This window comes from Eurypyga helias, unplaced genomic scaffold, assembly GCF_000690775.1.
Source record: "Eurypyga helias isolate BGI_N326 unplaced genomic scaffold, ASM69077v1 scaffold514, whole genome shotgun sequence".
NCBI lineage: Eukaryota > Metazoa > Chordata > Aves > Eurypygiformes > Eurypygidae > Eurypyga > Eurypyga helias.
Window position 1 is genome coordinate 144,696 of NW_010245453.1, and position 19,525 is coordinate 164,220.

Consider the following 19,525-nt stretch of genomic DNA (forward strand, 5'->3'; position numbering starts at 1 on the left):
ACTCTTCTCTATTGTTTGCTCACTTCACATATGGCTGCTGCCAGCTGAGCAGTCACTTGGCAAACAAACCTGCTTTAAACTCATGTTTTGCACACATCAACACCCAATGACAAAACAGTTGAACTACACAACTACGTTTTTCAATCCAGCACCAAGATGCCAAGGTTGCATGAGTAAACAAGTTCTCTCAGCATAAGGATTTTGTTCAACATCCAATGTAATTTCAAGATACAAACCAGCCTCTTTGTATACGCACATCTCCAAAAGAGTCAGTCAGTACACAGACATATACTTGCTTTTTCAAGGCAAGACAAACACTAAGGGTAATTATTCCCTAACATTCAAACTAAGTCTATGTCCAGTACCTCACAGACCCTTACAAGACTAGGTTACAATAGTCTGGATTGATCATTTCAGTGCCTATACGCTTATGACACCATGATTTCAGGACCTCGTTTTCAGAGAAATGTTAGTGGAGAAACTTCATTGTCTTGGAAAGAAGAGAAAGGAAATCTCTGCAACCCTTCTGAATCCATTACTAGCAACAGCCGCAGATGAAATGCAACCCAAGGAAGGCAAGGAAGTCAACATCAGAAATTGTGGTTTGTTTAAGAAACAGGCTTATCTGTATCAACAGAGATTAGTAAATGCACTGTACATCTGAGAGAAGCCAGGTTGATTTCCAAGTCAAAGGGATTTTATTTTTTTTTTTTTATTAGCAAAGAACTAACATACAGACCCAGATATTTTTTGCTCAGTGTAAAAAACTAACCTTCCACATACTTCATAAGAAAATCTGAATCTTGCTTTCTGCTTACATTCAAGCTCTCAGGGAAAGGTGCTTATTCTTATCTTTGTTTGTCTGGTTTTGCCCATGTTCTATGTCAGTTTAGTTAAAAACACATTGTATTTTTTGAGGAACAGTTAAACAAGTCAATAACAGAACACTTTCTCTATTGTACTTAAAATCCTTTTTCTGGAATATTTTGTATTAAAAGCTTTTGCTTAGTGGTCTACAGTACAAAGTTCAGAAAGTCAACGGGAAGGCTTAAGCGAAACACTGGTTGTTCTATTTGTCAACAGTTAAGCTGTCTAGGACTTGACTGCCCCAGATGCTCACGATCTGAGCATAGTGTTAAGGACTGCTGCATTTCCACAAGAGTTATGAGCGAGGTGAGAACTTATCGAGTTTGTCACAATTCCAGTAAGTTACCGGTTTTCAGAAGACATATGAGTTGATGGGCAATTTCTTGTTATATTGTTTAAGGGACAGAGATGGTCTCCTCTCACTCAGTCAGAAAACAAGCATAAAGGAAATAACAGTTACTTACCCTAGGGAAAGTGTGGTTCTTCAAGACAGAGCATTCAGTGTGGATCCTACTGTAGATGGGCATGTGCCTACTGCATTTTATTAAACTTCCATCTGTTTTTGACACAGATGAATTCATAATGGGGACAGAGGTACTGAGGCCCAATAGGATAATTTGTACACTCAGGACAGTCTGCCAATACCACAGGTACACTTGATTCCTCCCTATTCCAAAGGGCTTCCTCTGACCTGCTAGGCACAGTTAGACCTGAACATTTTTTTCTTCATAAACTTACGTACGCTGACGGCACGGTGAGACAATTTGTGAACACACAAGACAACTATCACATGTGAGTGATGGGTTGGCCCACCATGCATCTAAGACATCTCCTGAGGTACTTACAAGGCAATAGGAAAGTATACATGCCGTAAGTCAAGAGCCTTCAAAAACAGTTTCATGAAAGCAAGCACTATTCTAACACTGAAACAGCTTATTTAGTCTTCTCAGGCAGGACAGAATAGACTACTTTTTTTTTTTAAAAGTGGAAACTCCTCTTCCTGTGTTCCAAACAAATTATTTCTATGCTGTCCAACCAAGCAGAGCAATGGAAATACCTTCTTTCATTAAGCTGCATTGCTAAAAAGAGTACTTGGAAAGTGAGCCAACAACAGGGGCTCTCTATGGAGTAAGGAAAGGAAGATGAGGAGAAAGCTGTGCCTGATAAGGTTCTATAGGCATTTGTTGTATCCTCACCCAAACTCCACAGAAAAAGTCATTTTCAACACAGAGAAATCCTGTAGGATCCTGGTTTTAATCATGTTCATATACGTATTCTGAAATCAACTGCCTTAGGGAGCAATTCATATCATTTATATGAAAATCAGAAAGGACAATTAATCTAGAACAGCAGACCTTTTAGCAAGAAAGCAGACTGGTTGCTGAGTGTTAGAATAAGAATGCAAACATCCTTTAGCTCCACAGATTATGAAATTGGAGGGGTTTGGGGTTTGGCGGGGTTTTTTTTTGGTATGGTGCAACTAGTAGGAGTCCTTTACATAACTGCTACAGTTGTCCATTCTACAAAGACCCTCAAAAGGGAGACTTCTGGTATCTGCCCAGACACTTTGTTTTGAGAAGGAAAACAAGGCTATGTGTTAGGTGCACTAAATGGTACTGAATGCCTTTGCCAGATGGCAAAGTGAATCTAACAGACCAAGAATTAAACATACTGAATAAAGGAAATACATTTTCCAGAACTGTACTTGTGTCAATGTCCACCTTAAGTAATGGAAACTGATCTGGCTAAGGCTCATAGGAAAGGTGATGAAGAGGAGGAATAATCTTTCAGGTGTGGGAGACAGCTGGTATATTTTAGGGTCTAACCTGCACAGGCTGTCTTCCAGAAAAGATGTAGCAATTAGCACCACAGACAGCAAATTAGAACACCATTCTCTGTAAGGAAGGGTATGATAAAGCTAGAGCTCTAGGAGTGATGGTGGCAGCACAGGACTCAGTGGTATGAAATTTAACTGGTAATGGTCCTGACATTCATAAAATAACAATCAGTACTAGGTTTCCCCAAGGTTTCTTTCAGAATGTCATTCAGCCTTTCAGGAATAAAAAAAAAAAAAAAAGGCTTTGAATTTAAGGACAAGCGTATGTTCTCGGACTGTGGAGTGTTCCTTTTGGACAGATGCATGTGCATTCACTATGTGCTTAACAGTGAGTGTCTTTGTCGTGTGAAGATGCCTGTCTGGATGTTCATTTATGAAATGGTGTCATCTCCATAGACTGTTTTGAGCAGCAGTTTGAGCTTAACACCTTTTTTGACTTCTGGCACAAGAAAAAGGAGAAGCAAACAAAACTTTCCTTATGGTGTGTCCTTTCCCTAGGACAAATTTCCATTACATCCACCTACAATGACATCAAACTGTTGCTTTGAGAGCATGGTTTAATTTTCAAAGGCTTTCGACCTGCCGTTTCCAACAACTACGAAAATTCATTCTGTACTACCAGTGAGTTCCACTTGCAGTTCTTCATATTTCAGCATATCCAAAAAAAATTTAAAAACCATAACTAAGTTACACAGCTAGACTGTCCCATCAAGGAGGTTCACAACTTCCCCCTCCTTATACTGGCACGTATGAGCTCAAAGAAGCTCATGGTCCTGCTGTGACCTTGGTAGACTAAAGATTCTGAGCATGTGTGTTTGAGATGCACATGCACTTCCAGTGGGATCTACACTGATGTATCCTCAAAGAACAAAGCTTGTGTGGGGAGAAAAGTCTAGTCAGGAGGAAAGGAAAAAACACTTCACAGAGGACTGACAGAAGCTTCTCTCTCTCTCACACACACACACTGTCTCTCTCCCCCCCTGAAAATCAGTTCTACTGTCTAGCATAGCATGCATTTAATATCATATGCAAAACAAAAAAACACAAAAGCAAAATAAAAAACAAGGATCAAAGGAAGCAACAGAAACAACATCCAGAGAAAGGAAGAAATGACAATTCTAGTTGTGTTTCCTCTATGCCCACAAGATCTGCTATTTGGAAGGAAAAAAGGATCGGTAATTTTTTTCTTATTTTTGTGGCAAGAGCCACTTTCCCATCTTATTTTCCTATCTTATTAAATTCTACAGATGATTTCTCAAATGTTAAAACAAGACAGGTTAAATATGATGCAGAACCTGTCCTGCGTACCTGTAATATCAAAGCACTGTATCTTTAAGGTTGGTTGCTTATGCCATCAGGGTATGTTCACAGTGTGACACGTTATGGCCGTTTAGATTACTATTGATCACTTTTTCTGTCCCTTAATATACTGGCTACCATTTGCTTTGTGCTTCGACAATTCAGACCGCCAGAAACAAGAAATTGAAACCTGTACCAGTGGTTTTCTTCAGTTGATTATAGTTTTCCCGAGGATATTTCATTTCAGTGTACTTTTACATACGTACATATATCTATTCAGATGTGCGTGTGTGTTTGTGTGTAAATATACGTATGCTTTTCCACCCCCATCACATTACCCCCTGACCTTGCTGATACTCTGGGAAGAGGAAACACATACAGGCGTGCTGCAAAAAGCTTCATGCTCACAGTCTTCTCACAGATTTCCCTCATACCTGACTGTGCATAAATTTCAGGTTAATTCCTTCCAGCGTGACCTGAAGAAGACCTCCTTCACCAGTTTTCATATCCTGCACAGGGAACTCACCACCCAACTCAGGACCTGTGATATGTTAATTTAAAAAAAAAAAATCAAAGAAAAACAAACAAAAATATCCAGAGAGAGAAAGAGAGAGAGAAAACAGAAAGCGGTCAGCCAAGTCAAGAGATGTGGAAGGGAAATACAGAACAATAAAACAAAAATTTCCAAAATAAACAACAAAAAAGAAAGCAATTTGGTGCTCATAGGAAGAGGACACTACTAAGACCAGTACACAGCATTTCAGTGGAGCCCACTCACTAAGGAAAACTAGGCTTAAGTACTGTAACAAACTTCATCCTGGTTACACGAAGGGACGTCGATGGCAGCTCAGTCTGTATTTACAGCAGTAGTTCACACTGGGGGGTTGTTTGTTTTAAATGCCACATTTCATCTCTGCATGGTAAGACACTGCAACTACATAACACCACAGAGAGCAGAGTCTGAAGTACAAAGCAGGCTTGCATTTGTGAGCTTGACAATTTTGTATGGCATTGTTTCAGGCTTTCAACAATGAAAGAGTCATCATGGTTACAACAATGACAATTTAGGAGAGGACATAAATAGATGACAACCTAGGCATTTTCATCTAGTTTCTTTTGCATTATTCAGTTCAGATAGAAAATGCCTTCATATAATGATTTTTCTTTTAATTCTCATTTGTGCAGAACCACTGAACTCGGCTTTCAAACAGGTTTTCAAACACAGGTCTTTTGCTTTTGTTTGTATTTAAAGTGAGGTACATGAGGGCAAGCTAACAACAACACAGTCTGCCATGCACACATGGAGGTACAAAGCTACCCTCAGGTTTCCACGTAAAAGGGGATTATGTTCAAAGAAGTCATTAATAAAAAAATTTTACTGACTGCAGCTTAAACAACAAACGTTCCCACAAAGCAAAATCTTGTACCTGGTTTAATGCTTTGCTGTCTTGCTGCTGCTCGCTCCATACTGTCTTTTACACAGTAGTATAATTCCCGACACTAACACAGAAAGGAAGAGCAATACAGTGTTATTTTCCCAGATTACTGAGGGTCAAGAACAGCAGGGTTCTTAGATTATACAAAAAGAACAAGCAGTGCATAGTAGCAAAAAGCCCATTAAAGTTCAACCACAGCTAATTACTAGATTGTATTGATACTTATTTTTCAAGTTAACAGAGAAACAACTTCAAGAGTTCATGGCTTGGCACATGCTCATGAGCAATTTAACCAAGTTTACTCAGTTTCTTAGCGTAGAAAAAGCCTGAAAACAGTACCACAATCCCTCCCTTTCATTCGGCTTCCAGCAATCAATGTTTCTGGTCATGCCCATATGATCCATCTTTTTGTTGTTCCTATCAATTTCCTTATGCGTATTCTTCTATTAATCTTCCTCTAACTCCCCTCTCCAGTATCAAATAATATTGAGCCATAATCTCAGAGTGAAATTTAAGAAAGTTTTCTATCTGAAGCCCAAGATACATGCAAGTAGTTTTCCAAGTAACTTCTATAGCACACTGCATTTGTCCTCCTTTCCTTTGTAACCACGGGGATACATGATGACCTGGCCTATGTAAAATGAATTTTTTGAAGCAGAAATCTAATCCCTCCATATATCTGAAAGATAATAACCTTTCAATATATTACTTGCATCTAGAAATCTTTAAGTTTTGTTTGCTGGTCGTTGTGTAGGAGTTAACTGGAGTTCTAAGAGTTACTGGAGTTAACTGGTTTAAGCTATTTCTTTACATTTACAATTAATCAAAAAGAGAAGAAATGGTATTTCATATTAGTGAAGAATGTAGGCATATATGAAATAAAAATCAAACATGGGCCAATGGAGGAAATTTTTTATTTATTTTGTCAGTTTGGGTTTGCTATTATAAATTACATAATTAACTAAATTATTAAGACATAGCTTTCCTTAGCTTTTTTCCCATGAACTTACGACAATATTTTTACTATCTTTGTAAGCCTGCAAGACAGTGCAATATTTAGTAATACTGATGCTTTGCTGCTTCTACCTAAAAAAAACCAAACACGTAAAAGCTACACATGTAATTTCTTAAATTGCAGCCTGCTGTACTACTGTCTCCAGGTACATAACAAGGCACAATGCCAGCTTCAGATGCCAGTGCTGTTAAACAGCCACTGCGGTTCAGTAACCAGTGCCGCAGAGAGAAGGCTATTTATTGATTAAACATGGAATGTGACACTCTGAGGACTCGTTTGTTCTTTGCTGTTTTCCCTCAGTACTGTGTGTGTGAAACAAGATGCGTACCTTCTTTGTGTAGAACTTGTTCAGCTGAGTCTCCTGACCGTTCCTCCGCCAGAGGCACAGCACTTTCGTTTTGGGACAGTAAGTCATGTTGATGAGTTTCTCATACCACCAACGTTCATACACAGTCCCAATGTTGCTTCTCAGCACAATGCAATCATCACACACCTGGAAGTACAAAATGTCAACGTTAAGATTTCGAATATTAGTTATTGGATGCTTCTACTTGCATTAATATTGTTCTTGTCTCTACCTCCATGAAAAATATGTCTCCTGTTGTGTCTGTCCCAGCGTGCACTACGAAAGTCTGCTTCTTGATGTGGCGGCTGCCGCTGGGTCTCACAGGGAGTTCCCGTCCATTCTAAAGCAAAAACCAATGCAATCATTAATGAACTTTGAAACCAGTTTCTCCTGATCTATTGAAAAAAAAGCCCATTAGGTGACACTAGAAGCATTTACAACAAATGAAAGAAAAAATTATTTTTAACACAGCTGATCGTAGGTAATTTTGGAGAAAGCTTCAAGGAAGATAACTAGTAAGTTTAGTTTCAACAAGCGTGACCACGAGAGTTATCACAGCATACAACCACCACGCTGGTACTATACTCAGTATGGGATAGTGAGGTGTCTGGGTTCCAGTAGCTTTGCAGTAAACTGGTCTGCTTTTTTCCCCAATTCATTGTAAGATAATTTTGTGTCCTTTCTGTGCATAAAACTAAGTTCCAAATGCATAAATGCTTTGAAAAATTTGCTTTCAAAGGGCCTAATTTGCATCCACCCTGGTGATGGTTCTGTTAAAAGCTAGCTAGTTTTATTAGCCTCTATTCTTAATGAGCATTACAGGCTGTAAGGTTTATTCTGCATGGCAGCTGATAGTGGAAACAGTTTTGTATAGAACCTGATTGCTGCAAGTCTTACAATGACCTGGAAACTGATGAAAAACTAAACACTTGTTACAGTCATAGTAAGAATAAAGGTTCCTGCCCCCAAACAGTGATATTAAGAAAACGTTGGGGTTGCATAGAACCTGGGTACTGAAGTGTCATGTTCATACACATTTGTATGGCAGTTCTAACTGATAACTGCATAGCATTATAATATTATAAACAGGGTCATACAATCACAGCCTTTATTCTATACGTGTGAAAGCAGCGTTCAGTAATTCAATCTAATTATTTTTCATATTTTTAAATTAGTGTTGCAGAGCATGTATAGAAGAATTTTCAGATAATTTTCCTCTGCTGTAGATCCCACAGGTGATGATCACTCATCACTGTTTTACTTACCAGATTGGCAAGTTTGTCTAGAATATCATTTATTTGCTGGCTGTGTACCAATCCAATATGCGATTTTCCCATCAGACGACGCACCTTTTTCCTAATATCATTCTTGTTCACCTAGAAAGCAGATATCAAGACAGTTATATTGTCTTCTCAATTCACAGGCAGCAATTCCTATCTCCCAAAATCAACATACATGGGTTTCCATTGCTAAGACAGCAAAACAACTGATCTCTGTCATACTAGGGCCTCTTTAACCCAGCTGTACAAGAAAAAGTTGCACGGACATCACTCTTCCCAGCTACTGGGCAAGTGATACTGTGCACAACAGATTTCCTGCCTACCCTTGCACAACAAAGCAGCTATTCCACTACTCTCCTCTTCCGACTACTGACAGCAAAAGCCTCAGTTCTCCAGGTTGCCACTTATGCGATGGGTCTCATGTGCCAGGCTAGCTTCTCCATCTCCTCTGCAAAGGATTTTTCTAGCCAACCACGGAGCCCTCAACACAAGAAATACTAACACAAAGGCATATCTTTCAGAATTCTCACTCTCTCATGATCTGTTTGCTGGTTGCTAGGCCAGGGCTCTAACAAATATTTCCAGATAGTCCTCGAACAGCAGCAGGTTCCTCCAAAAGATGAACAACAGGGAAGCTCAGAAGCAAAACATTTCTGCCCCAGGTGCCATTTGAAAGGGCTATTATGAATGCCAGCCACTGATGCTAAAGGCTTCAAGACGATACTGTCATGCTTGAGAGCTGACTTCAAGCTAGATCAGACATTCTTTTCAATCACAGCGTGATTATGACCTTAGTGCTATGGAGCATACAAAGCAAACTCAGCCTGCTTCCTTCCTTTGGCGAGAAACTCTTGGCACTTGAAAGCAAGCCTTGTCTTTTTCAAGATTTTTTTTTTTAGGTAAAAACTACTAGGCTTTGCTATTCCAAAACAAGAAAATAAATTAAAATATCAAGGTGTTGGGTTTGGAGGATTACACCTCCCTTGACAGCACAGAAGAATTTGCCTCTCCAGTAAAAGAAGGCCTTCCAACGTTGCAGTTTCTACTAGAAGTTGCCCTAAGATGAGATACCTTGGTACAGTCTTTAGTCTATTAAAGCCTCTACTCTAACTGCTTGAAAACAAACCCTATATACAAATCGCATATATCAATTTCTAGGTCCATCACCTTTTATCTCAAAACATAATCAGGCAGAAAAAAAAAACACCCACACAAAACCACAGCACCCCACAACCCTTCTTTTGCCCAGTTCTTCATCCCATCCTCACTCTTGAGCATCTCTGAAGATACACTGAAAGAAACAATATTTTTAGCACAACTCTCAGATTCCCTGTATTACTTTTCACCTGTAACTCATAAGCCCAGAGTGATAAAATTTTAAAAGGCATAATAACCTGGTTGCGTCCTTGTCCCTTTCCTCCAGGAAACTGTTTTTTTCTGGGGATCTGATTATTTTCACCACACCAAAAGACACTTTTACCCTCTGGGACCAATCCTATCCACATCTGCCATGAGGCAGACTTTTGAAACCAAATTATTTGCTCTCCTCTTTCACATCCAGTGTTCAAAGTAACGCACTGGTTATTACCACTTCTACTTTAAGTACTGCCACAATGAATGTCCTAATGGCCAAATTCTACAGCCGCCTTCTGAAATAAACTCATTCCAAGGACACCCAAATCCCATCTTCAAACTTACCTTCACATTACATGTATGTCAGGAAAAATCATTACCTTCCTTCTCTCTCACCACTCCTCACACCCCCCAGAAAAGAAATACATACAATAACTTCTTCCACTAGTTGGGTATGAGACATTCTCTACCTGTGGAATGATGTCTCTTCTCCTCATTCAAACAGCAAAAATTATCAAAGTATCACCTGTGTACAGCTGTTCTTACTGCCAAGCCGTTGCACTGGACATCCCCATGTATCAAACTTGTTACAGGTAAAACTATGCACCTAAGCTGGTTCTAAAGACGACAAAGATTTTAGAAGAATGATTTTCCAGTGACATTGAGGGAGGATTTGGACTACCTAAGAAATTACTGAGACTAAAAGAAAGATATTCCTAGTAGCCACCTGCAGCATTAAGGAGCATACAGACAGCCCATTGAATGAGAAGAAAGGGTTGCGTACTAGTAGGCAAATTTCATGTCAAAGTGATTGATCGGCAAATTCACAATCTGTCCACGTTTGGAATTTGCAGCTGTGAGGAAATCGGATTAGAAGATGCTCTCTACTTAATTTCTATACTTTGAAAAAAGTCCTAGTAGTAATACTAAATTTCTATTTTAAACAGCAACGTACATGCATGCCCATGGCACAGAACTGTGTCAACTCAGACAACATTATCTCAAAGAATCTCTAGGTACTGAAGCAATTTTTCCTTAAGACTAGGAGATGTTTTATAATGTGTTTTTATACTCCACTGGTTTGCGCTCTGTGAATGGAGATGTATAGTTTCAAGAAAACACTGACAAAATACACCGCTTAAATCTGAGCAGTGATCTATTAAAAAGAAAAAAAGTCACCTTTATCATAAGCATATAAGCAATCATATTATGCAGCAGTGTAGCCAACAAGCGGTCCTCATCATCCTCCAAACGCTTTCGATCGTGTTCTCCCAGGGAAAGATACCTGCAAGAAGAGCTAGATCTGAAGCAGACTCACAGACACTCTTCATCCAATTCACTAAAGCACTGGCAGAGGACAGGTCATTATTTGTAAAGTGTATGGCAAATAAAACCTCCAAAAGCACTAAGCCAAGTGGGCATTTTCCAGCAAAACACCGTGTTCACTAATTAGACATTTCCATTAACTATTAGCTAATTGAAGTAAATGACATCCGCTCAGTGGGAAAGTTCTCAGTGGTCCACTGAGCTTATCCAATTCCTCGTTTCTGCAGTCACAGCTCCGTGACAATTACAACTGTCAGAAGAGGAACGTATAACTCAGCACAAGAGCTACCCGCCTTCAGAGCTTCAATGTTGCTGCAAGGCAGGAGTAAACAGGAAGAAGCACACAGGCACTCCCTTTGTCCAGTAAAGTAGGTAGTTTGTGGAAAAAGAAACAGTTTTCAAACTAGCACCTCACAGACTACCTCTTATTTTGCCTACCACAACCCATGTTACATGATAGCATGGGTGTAGGTGGTACACCTGCAGGTGGGAGTCAGAAGAGAGAATGATCAGATATTAACAGAGCTGAAGAGCAAAAAAAGAGAGGAAAAAAAAGAGAAAAAAGGCAAGCATGTAGTGAAGACTAGCTTTAAGCAACCACACAGATATTTCTAGAGAGTGGTTCCCTCATGGGTTTTTTGTTTGTTTCTTTTAATTACAAACTGTAAAGTAAAAAAAAAACCTAAGTGACTTTGCATTTTGAGCCCTCTCAAAATGCAGTTTCTAAAGACATTTAGTTCTTTCACTTTATGTCCACACACTGACAACTTCCTTCAGAATACAGTCTTCTTACCACAGACATCTCTTGCTTTATTACTGATCTAGTCTATTCCATCTGTTCATACTGATTATACCTACATTATGCATTTCTCTGGAAATATTACCTCTCCACAAGAGTTAAAAAAAAAATAAAAATGTCACACTTGCAGGTAATATTTCAGTATAAGGAGATACTGGTCAGCAGAGAGACAAAAGGCTTATTTTGGAACAGCCAGCTACAGTAACAAGGCATACAAAGTGACAATAGCATGTTCAGCAGAATTAAAATAATTTTTAATTATTATTTCAGCCCCAGGTGAAACAAGGAAGAGGAAAGAGGTCTACTAAGAAACTTTACCTGTCAATCATCTCCTGAGGTCCCTGGTCCATCCCCATTCCTTCTCTCTCTAACATCACAGCATCCAAAAAAGCATCTTCCCAGAACTGCATCTGGTCCCATAAAGTTGAACGCTCTTTGCCTAAGCAATGTATAGAAAAATTGAGCATTTATTCCATTTACTCCAGTCAAATACTTCAACATTCATTCCTGTTCTTTCCCACTCCAAATCACCACACAATTAATCTATATTTTTTTAAAAAAGTTACTTTTAAATGACAAGCAATATCACAACTGAAGAAACTTGTAAAAGAAGACAAAACATATCTCTCTTTCTAATTCATGGCATAATCTTTCCAAACCCTTACAGAAAAGTACCTCTCATCTCTATTTTTTAAGAAGTATATCTTCTTCTTCCATATACTGTTAAGACTGCCCAAAAGAGACAGGAATATCTCACACAAACACAAATCATGGCAAACACACAAAGAAGTGGAAAGATAAGATTATTACTCATAGAGAAGGTTTCCATTGCAGCATCCTCTAACTGGTCCCAGACAGATCCTTTATCCCTACCTGGACCATTCCAAGCAGGTAGGAACGATAAATGGAAAGGATGAAAAACACAGGAAGAGAGAGCTCTTGATTAACAGCAAGTCCAGATGAAATCAATTGTTTAAAAAGCCAGTATACTCCTAATTCAAGGATGCACTCTAAGGCCATTAGTACTCTGAGTTTAGAAGCCCTTTGTTCAATGACTTAACCTGAAGGAACTCTCTTCAAGATCAGTGACACCTTTTAGCCTTCCATGCACAGATAAGTTCCTTCTCTTTTTCCAAGAGATTAAAGAATTCATACTCAAGAACAGCAAGAGACTTGGACAAACTACATTTTATGCAAACTCACACCCATCTCCTCTTACTCTTATTCAATGTCCCCAGCAAATCTTTGGCTTGACTCTGATGGGCCTGATGTGCCCCTTTATTCTACCAGTACGGACAACAGCAAGTAGTTGAAAACAGCCTCTGGGAATGTCAAAATTCCAGTCTGCCCCAGACATGGCTCTATGTGAGCTTCAGTCTTTAAGAACCCCTTCCGGCAAAAAAAAAATTGTTTACCCAAAAGTCCTTCATAGAGGTAGACACGTTGGCTCCCATCCTCTGGAACTCTCCCTGGAGTACTGCCTTTGCTGTCCTTCACACTCTGTTTCAGGTTGTGAGACTTCGCCTGAAAATAATGCAAGAGGTGTCAGACAATTTAACTCTGCGCCCTGCAGAGCTGTTCCTTGCAGTCCACTGTTGTCCACTACTTAACTTCATAGACCCTCCTCCCACAGATGTTCACAAAACCAATAAATCACTCTGTCCAAAGACCAAAAACCAAAACGTGCACAAAGTGCTCCCAGATCACTGGAATTCTACTGCATACAACTCTTCCAACTAGGAAAACATTATTTAAAAGTTATGGTTACACTTCACACAGGATTAAAGTAATGTTTGAAAGAGACAAAACAGCTGCTAAACCTACAGTGTGTTATCCCTTTCCTGTATCAAACAGCTGCTCTTAATAAACAGGGGAATCTGTTCCTTAGTTGGGTAAGGTTGAGCAATGCCCATTGATCTTGTTTTGCCTCTGAAAGCTAATTAAATGTCCATTTGGCTGAGAAAAATATTGAGTGAGCGGGGAATTAAATATTGCTAAAGCCTGTAACATGGTGCAAGATGTGAGTCTACTATTCTCAAAGAACCACGTATTGCACAGGACATGAAGAAAGGTACGTGGATCCTTACAAAATTACATCTTACGTATTATGATACTGTAAGTCACTGCTGATTAACCCTTAGAACAAAATCAGAGCTCCTCTTCCACACATGCACACACATTGAAATTACTACTGTACAGATTTAGTTAAAAAAAAAAAGAAAGAAAAAGAAAACAGGGAAGTCTGCAATGCCCTTACAAAGATAGAGCTAGTAGCAGAGTTTGTCTCAATTTCACTGTCTGACACAGTGCCTCTGGATCCTGTCAAATTGCCACCATTTTCCACACTCGGGCCATCACCAGCGTTGCTACTCAAGTCACTGTCTGCTCCTAATGTCTCTCCAGAACTGTTACTAACCTGTGGAGAAAAACAAAGCAGTTACCTTCAACAGAACAAAACACTGTGGAAAGAAATGCTGCAAGACGTTTCTTCTTAAGGCACAAAATAAGAAGCAGTACAACTGAAGGCCACATTTGCTTTTCTCCTTCAGTAACATTACCTTTTCACCAAATGCTACTCTGCAGAAAAAGATGGAGAGACAGACTCAAGAAGCTCTTCAGAAAAATCACAGAACTGTTTAGGTTGGAAGGGACCTGTTAATATCATCTATAGACAAGGCCCCTTGCTCAAGCAGAGTCAGCTGGAGTATGTTGCTGAGGACCATGTCCAGTCAGGTTTTTAAAATCTCCACAGATGGTGAATCCACAACATCTCTGGGCAAACTGCTCCAGAGTTTGACTACACTCAGCCTAAAAAAGGTTTTTCTTGTGTTCAGATGGAATTTCCTGGGCTTTATTTTTTGTGTTGACTGCCTCTTGTCCTGCTAGTGGATACTACCAAGAAGAGCCTGGTTCTTTTGCCTGCATTCCCTCCCATCAGCTATTTATACCCACTGGTAAGATCCCCCCTGAGCCTTCTGTTCTTCGGGCTGAAAATTCTGAGCTCTCTCAGTCTCTCCTCTTCTGGAAGATGATCCAGTTCCTTAGTTGTTTGTGTGGCCCTGAGCTGGACTCACTCCTCCTTGCACTGGGGAGTCTGGAACTGGATGTAATACTCCAGATTCAGCCTCACTAGTGCTCAGTGAAGAGGAAGGATCACCTCCCTCGACCTACTGACAACACTCTTCCTATTATTCTTCCCAGAATACTGTTGGCCGTTTCTGCCACAAGGATGCGTTGCTGGCTCATGATCAGCATGTTGTCCACCAGATCCCAATGTCTTCCCCAACAAAGCTGCTTTCCAGACAGCTCCCAGTGTGTACTGATACCTGGGGTCCTCCTTCTCCAAGAGTAAATCTTTCTTTTTCCAGACTTTACTCTGGTCTCAGGACCCTGGGATTCCTGAAGGTTTTACTAGTAAAGACTGAGGCAAAGAATGCCCCAAATACTTCAGTCTTTTCCGTTTGTCACCAATTCCCCTGCCCCATTCAGCAGCAGGTCCGCTGTCTCTTGCTACTTAGGTACTTGCAGAATCCCCTCCTGTTTCCACTAACATTCCTTGCCAGGTTCAACTCTGGCTTTCCTAACCCTATCCCTGCAAATGAGACAGCAAATGTACACTCCTCCTGGGTCACCTGCCTTTGCTTCTGTCTCTTGTATACTCCTTTTTATGTCTGGGTTCAGTTAGGAGCTTAGTGCTTATCCATGCAGACCTCCTGCTGCCTTTGCCTGGTTTCCTACTTGTTGGGATGGACCTTTCTTGAGCTTGGAGAAGGACATTACTTGAATATCAACCAGCTCTTCTAGACCCTTCTTCTATCTGGGGCAGAATGCCACAGAATACAATTTCTGGGTCCATTAGAGAAAGCCAGTCATAGTATTATTCTTGTTAAAGGCTGGGAGGAGGTCATGGAAAGCCAGATATTCACAGGTATGCAGCAGTTTAGAGAGAAGAAAAATCACCAACAACAAAAAGGAAAGTTCCTTGGGTTTTGTCCCTGGAATATGCCATATCAGGTAACGTGGTAGGGAGAAAGATCATTCTATTTTTACTGAATGCATTCCTGATACCTTTTCCCTCTAGGCCCTATAGTTGATCAGAAAGCAGCAGACATGTTTTCATATGATGCAGACATAATTTTGATATGATTCAAGTGCTTTAAGGTAATATATCAGAAAATTTGTTCTTGTTTTTAATGCATCAAGCTGTGGGCCTGTTTTGCTCTCAGGTTACATTTTTAGGTTTCTATTCTTTATAGATGGTTTATAAACAACTACGGCATATTTATAAACTTACTGCAACCCACCAGTTCCATGAACACACCAATATGTAGAAACACGTAACAGCAACAAGCACCACACGTGAAGGATGCAATCTGCTAATAAAGCACTGTATGTTCACACACGCCTACCATCCACCCACAGGCTCTGGAGCAGGAACTCACAGGCATACATTATGCACGTGTAACAGTACGCAGCCACACCGTGCAAAACGTGGGCACGAAACGCCCTCCCCTACTTCAGCAAGCAGTGAATCACATCAAGATTTCACTTTGGGCATATCCTACCACTGTGCTAACTTCAGAATCCTGGCTTGTACTTCGGACCATAACTGTTGGTCCTCCGCTGGGAATAGAGTCGAAATCACTCTTCTGCAATCAAAACATATAAGGACAGGAAGAAAAATCACATTAGTTTTTATCATAAGGAGAGAACATCACTTCCCTTTCCTCTGGGGTCTTGAATCACACACCTGACACTTCCTTGGTTTATTTACCCAGCCAAACAGAAACTACTGCCTGCATGACAAAATGATCATGGGGCCATACAATTGAGGAGTTTACAAAGATCAGTCCCCTACAGGAAGGGGTGAAGAAGTTTTACTGAATGAGCCTTTCAGAATGCTCAAACCCTAGAATTCTTCCCACAATTAAGTAATGAATAGAAGAATCCTCTCTCTTACCACATAAATAAATCAAGCATAGGAGCCACTGACCTGAGAACCTGAGGCCAAACTGAGGCCGCTGTCTGCACTGATTTGGGACTTTTTTTCATCTGTTTCTCCCAAATCAGTGTGTTTCACACCTTCTGGCCCTGAACAAAGGGAAAAATAAATCATTACTTTTCCAAGAAAAAAAACAACGTGGCAGAAAGCAGATGACAGACTGAAAGCACGAACAGTACCAAGAAAACAAATTTGCTTTATCATTCCTTTGATTTTTTTTCTTTTCTTTTTTTTAATTCCTTGGTACTGTAAACAACAAGGCTAGTAGGACGTATCTGCCATCCTTCAAAGAATTTCAAATAGGCCAAAGACATAGTCCAGGAGTGACTATCACTAAACAATACCTTTGTTAGCCAGTCAAGAGAAAAGAGGACAGACAAAGGTCAAGTAGCTTCCAGTTACAGTAACACATGCAGAGCAGTTGCCATTCAACTCTAGGAAGCCACTTCCTTTATTCTTGGTAAATTAAAGGATACGTATTTACTTAAAGTGAGAATCCTGCTTTGAACAGCTAATTTGCTCAAAGTCTCGGACTGAGCTTGTTAGGTTGCCCACAGCAACGATCTAGGCAAAAATCAGGCAACACATGACAAGAACATAAATATCAACAACTGGTGGTACACCACTAAGAATTTCAGGGAAGAAGTTTGTATGATGTTGTACTTCACAACATTCCCTAATTACATCAACAAATGGCTCTCCAGAGTTGGCAATCACATAGGTCAGTAGTGAGAGAAGGAAACAGCAAGCCTTAAGTCATGCATTCGTTAGCCTGCTGATCCAAAACAAAAAAAAAGGAAAAAAAAGGCGCTGATCCAAAACAAAAAAAAGGAAAAAAAGGATAAAGAACTTTATGTCCAATTTCCCATGCAGTTCTAGAACCACATCATCTACTGTCCTCTGATGGGATGGCAGAAGGAAAAGAGAATGATGGAGAGGTAAAGCCTGAAAAGAAACTTGGATAAGCACTGAATGAGGTAAATAACGAGGCAAGAAAAGAATGTGTTACAGACTGTACATGTCACTACTCTCAGAAGGGGGAAGAGACTGAATGCAACACTTCTGCCATATCCATATCTGCCAACTGTTCAGTAACAGGAAGATATGATCAGCAGCTGGAATGTTTGTATTATATACCCATGACTATATCCAGTATCTCTAAGCAGACAATGCCACTATCTCATAACCACTGATCACAACCACCTGGGAATTATGAACATGTTTGTATTACATGTAATATTAAAGAGGGTAAGACAGCGAAAAAGAAAGAAAAAGGGAAGGGGGGGAGAGAGAGAGAGAGAAGGATCATATACAAAGATTTGTGGGAGTGAGTTTGAGATGGTATGTAAACTCATGAATAGCAAAGCCATAAGCGGGCTGTGCAGACCCTATTAACTTACTACTCAACCACCAATTCTCCATGTGACATGTTTTACCGAAAGTGTTCTTCATTTGTTAATAGTATTCTGCCTCTAAATCTGTATGCCTTAGTTACTGTAAATCAAATCAAAGATTCTAACAAAGAGAAAGCGTAAGCAATTTTTTAAAAAAAAAAAACAACAACATAAAAATATCCTAAGAATTTGGACTCTCATTTTCCACTGAAATGCACCCTGCTCTCTTCTAAAGGTCTATTTCTACTCATTCAAATGGCCACCATTTCTGGTTCTGAATAGTGATGCAGTAAAAAGTTTCATATCTCATTACTACAGCAAGAATGGTAAACTTCAGCTGTGTGTTTTCAGCAATTTAGAAGTTTCCTGTCCCAACACATACCTCAGATACAATTCTGACAATTTGACTTAAAGCAAGTGAAGCTAACTGAAGCAGTTCAGGTATTTGACAGCTGTGGGCAATGCTGGTTTAAGGAGTACAATAACCACAATCACATTGTTGTCACTATCAATTTACAGGCACTTACAAACATCCCTTTCCTTTCTCTATGGAGTTGCATGTTAGTACACATAAAACACTAAAACCTCAATTTAACCCTCCCAGCATAGGTTTCTGCCCAGAAGGCCCAGTTTGGGAGAGCAGATGCGTGCATGTGCTTGTGTCTGTCTCACACACACTCCTACCGTAGCAGAAAGCAATGTAAATGTTAAATGGAGTAAGCAGAGGTGCCCCATTTGCCCATTCTCTCTGAACTAACTCCAGGTGCCTGCTTATACTTGGATGAAGCGTTTAACTGAGGAGCCTAAAACTAATGTAGCCAATCCAGGCCTAGTCAGAATTTGAGGAATTTTCACCCATTCATCCTGGCTATTAATCCTCCTCAACCTTCAGTCTGTAAAAGGGGCATCAGGTCTGCAAAATAGAAATTACACTTATGGTTAGGAAACAACTGCCGCATCATGCTTATTATAAACTAGCTATTGTCATTATGTCACATGTCCCTGTTTGCAACAGTGCTAACTGAAACAGCAAAACCTTGTACTGCACCTGCAGAAAATATATATTCAGTATTTTATTCAATATAATATTTAAATAGATGTTAAGATTTTGTAGATTTAGACTAGTCTTTAGACTCGGCAAACAGCCTCAGACTATTTCACTTCTCCTTTAACATGGGATATAAAAGCCAAAATTGGGTTGCTTCCATATTAGGAGGTTATTCTCTAACAGCCATCACTAAATACAATTCTTCACATACACCTTCTCTCTCCCCCTCAAAAGCATTTCTTGTTGCAGACTGTGGTCAGAAACTGTTCACGGTTGATGCCAGGTAACAAAATTTGCCATACCACTGCTTGAAAGAACAGAGAATTCTTCATTCCACTAGCATTCAATCAATATATTCATGTCAAAAATTTGTTAAGCAAAACTGATCTTTAACTTCTAAGAAAGGAGATGGAGTATCTTAAAATCCTTCCCATATACATCTGACATGGCGAGGATGCAGAATATCTGCTTCCCCTTCTTTGAAGACAACAACATTCAGGGGAGGAAAAAAAGAAAGGGGGGG

The 19,525-nt window shown here is 39.8% G+C and overlaps 1 protein-coding gene across 1 annotated transcript in view; it reads right to left on the reverse strand.

The window, feature by feature from the left end:
* Positions 1 to 19,525, reverse strand: part of LOC104508426 (MAP kinase-activating death domain protein-like) — a gene marked incomplete at its 5' end in the record, with an annotated part of 36,468 nt that overhangs the window by 8,547 nt on the left and 8,396 nt on the right. The window contains 12 exons of the mRNA XM_010150058.1: positions 4,438 to 4,544; positions 5,431 to 5,503; positions 6,783 to 6,947; positions 7,033 to 7,140; positions 8,066 to 8,176; positions 10,613 to 10,718; positions 11,877 to 11,997; positions 12,369 to 12,431; positions 12,974 to 13,082; positions 13,816 to 13,974; positions 16,124 to 16,207; positions 16,552 to 16,649. Of these exons, the coding sequence (XP_010148360.1) occupies positions 4,438 to 4,544; positions 5,431 to 5,503; positions 6,783 to 6,947; positions 7,033 to 7,140; positions 8,066 to 8,176; positions 10,613 to 10,718; positions 11,877 to 11,997; positions 12,369 to 12,431; positions 12,974 to 13,082; positions 13,816 to 13,974; positions 16,124 to 16,207; positions 16,552 to 16,649 (1,304 nt within the window). The remainder of the gene's footprint in view (positions 1 to 4,437; positions 4,545 to 5,430; positions 5,504 to 6,782; positions 6,948 to 7,032; positions 7,141 to 8,065; positions 8,177 to 10,612; positions 10,719 to 11,876; positions 11,998 to 12,368; positions 12,432 to 12,973; positions 13,083 to 13,815; positions 13,975 to 16,123; positions 16,208 to 16,551; positions 16,650 to 19,525) is intronic.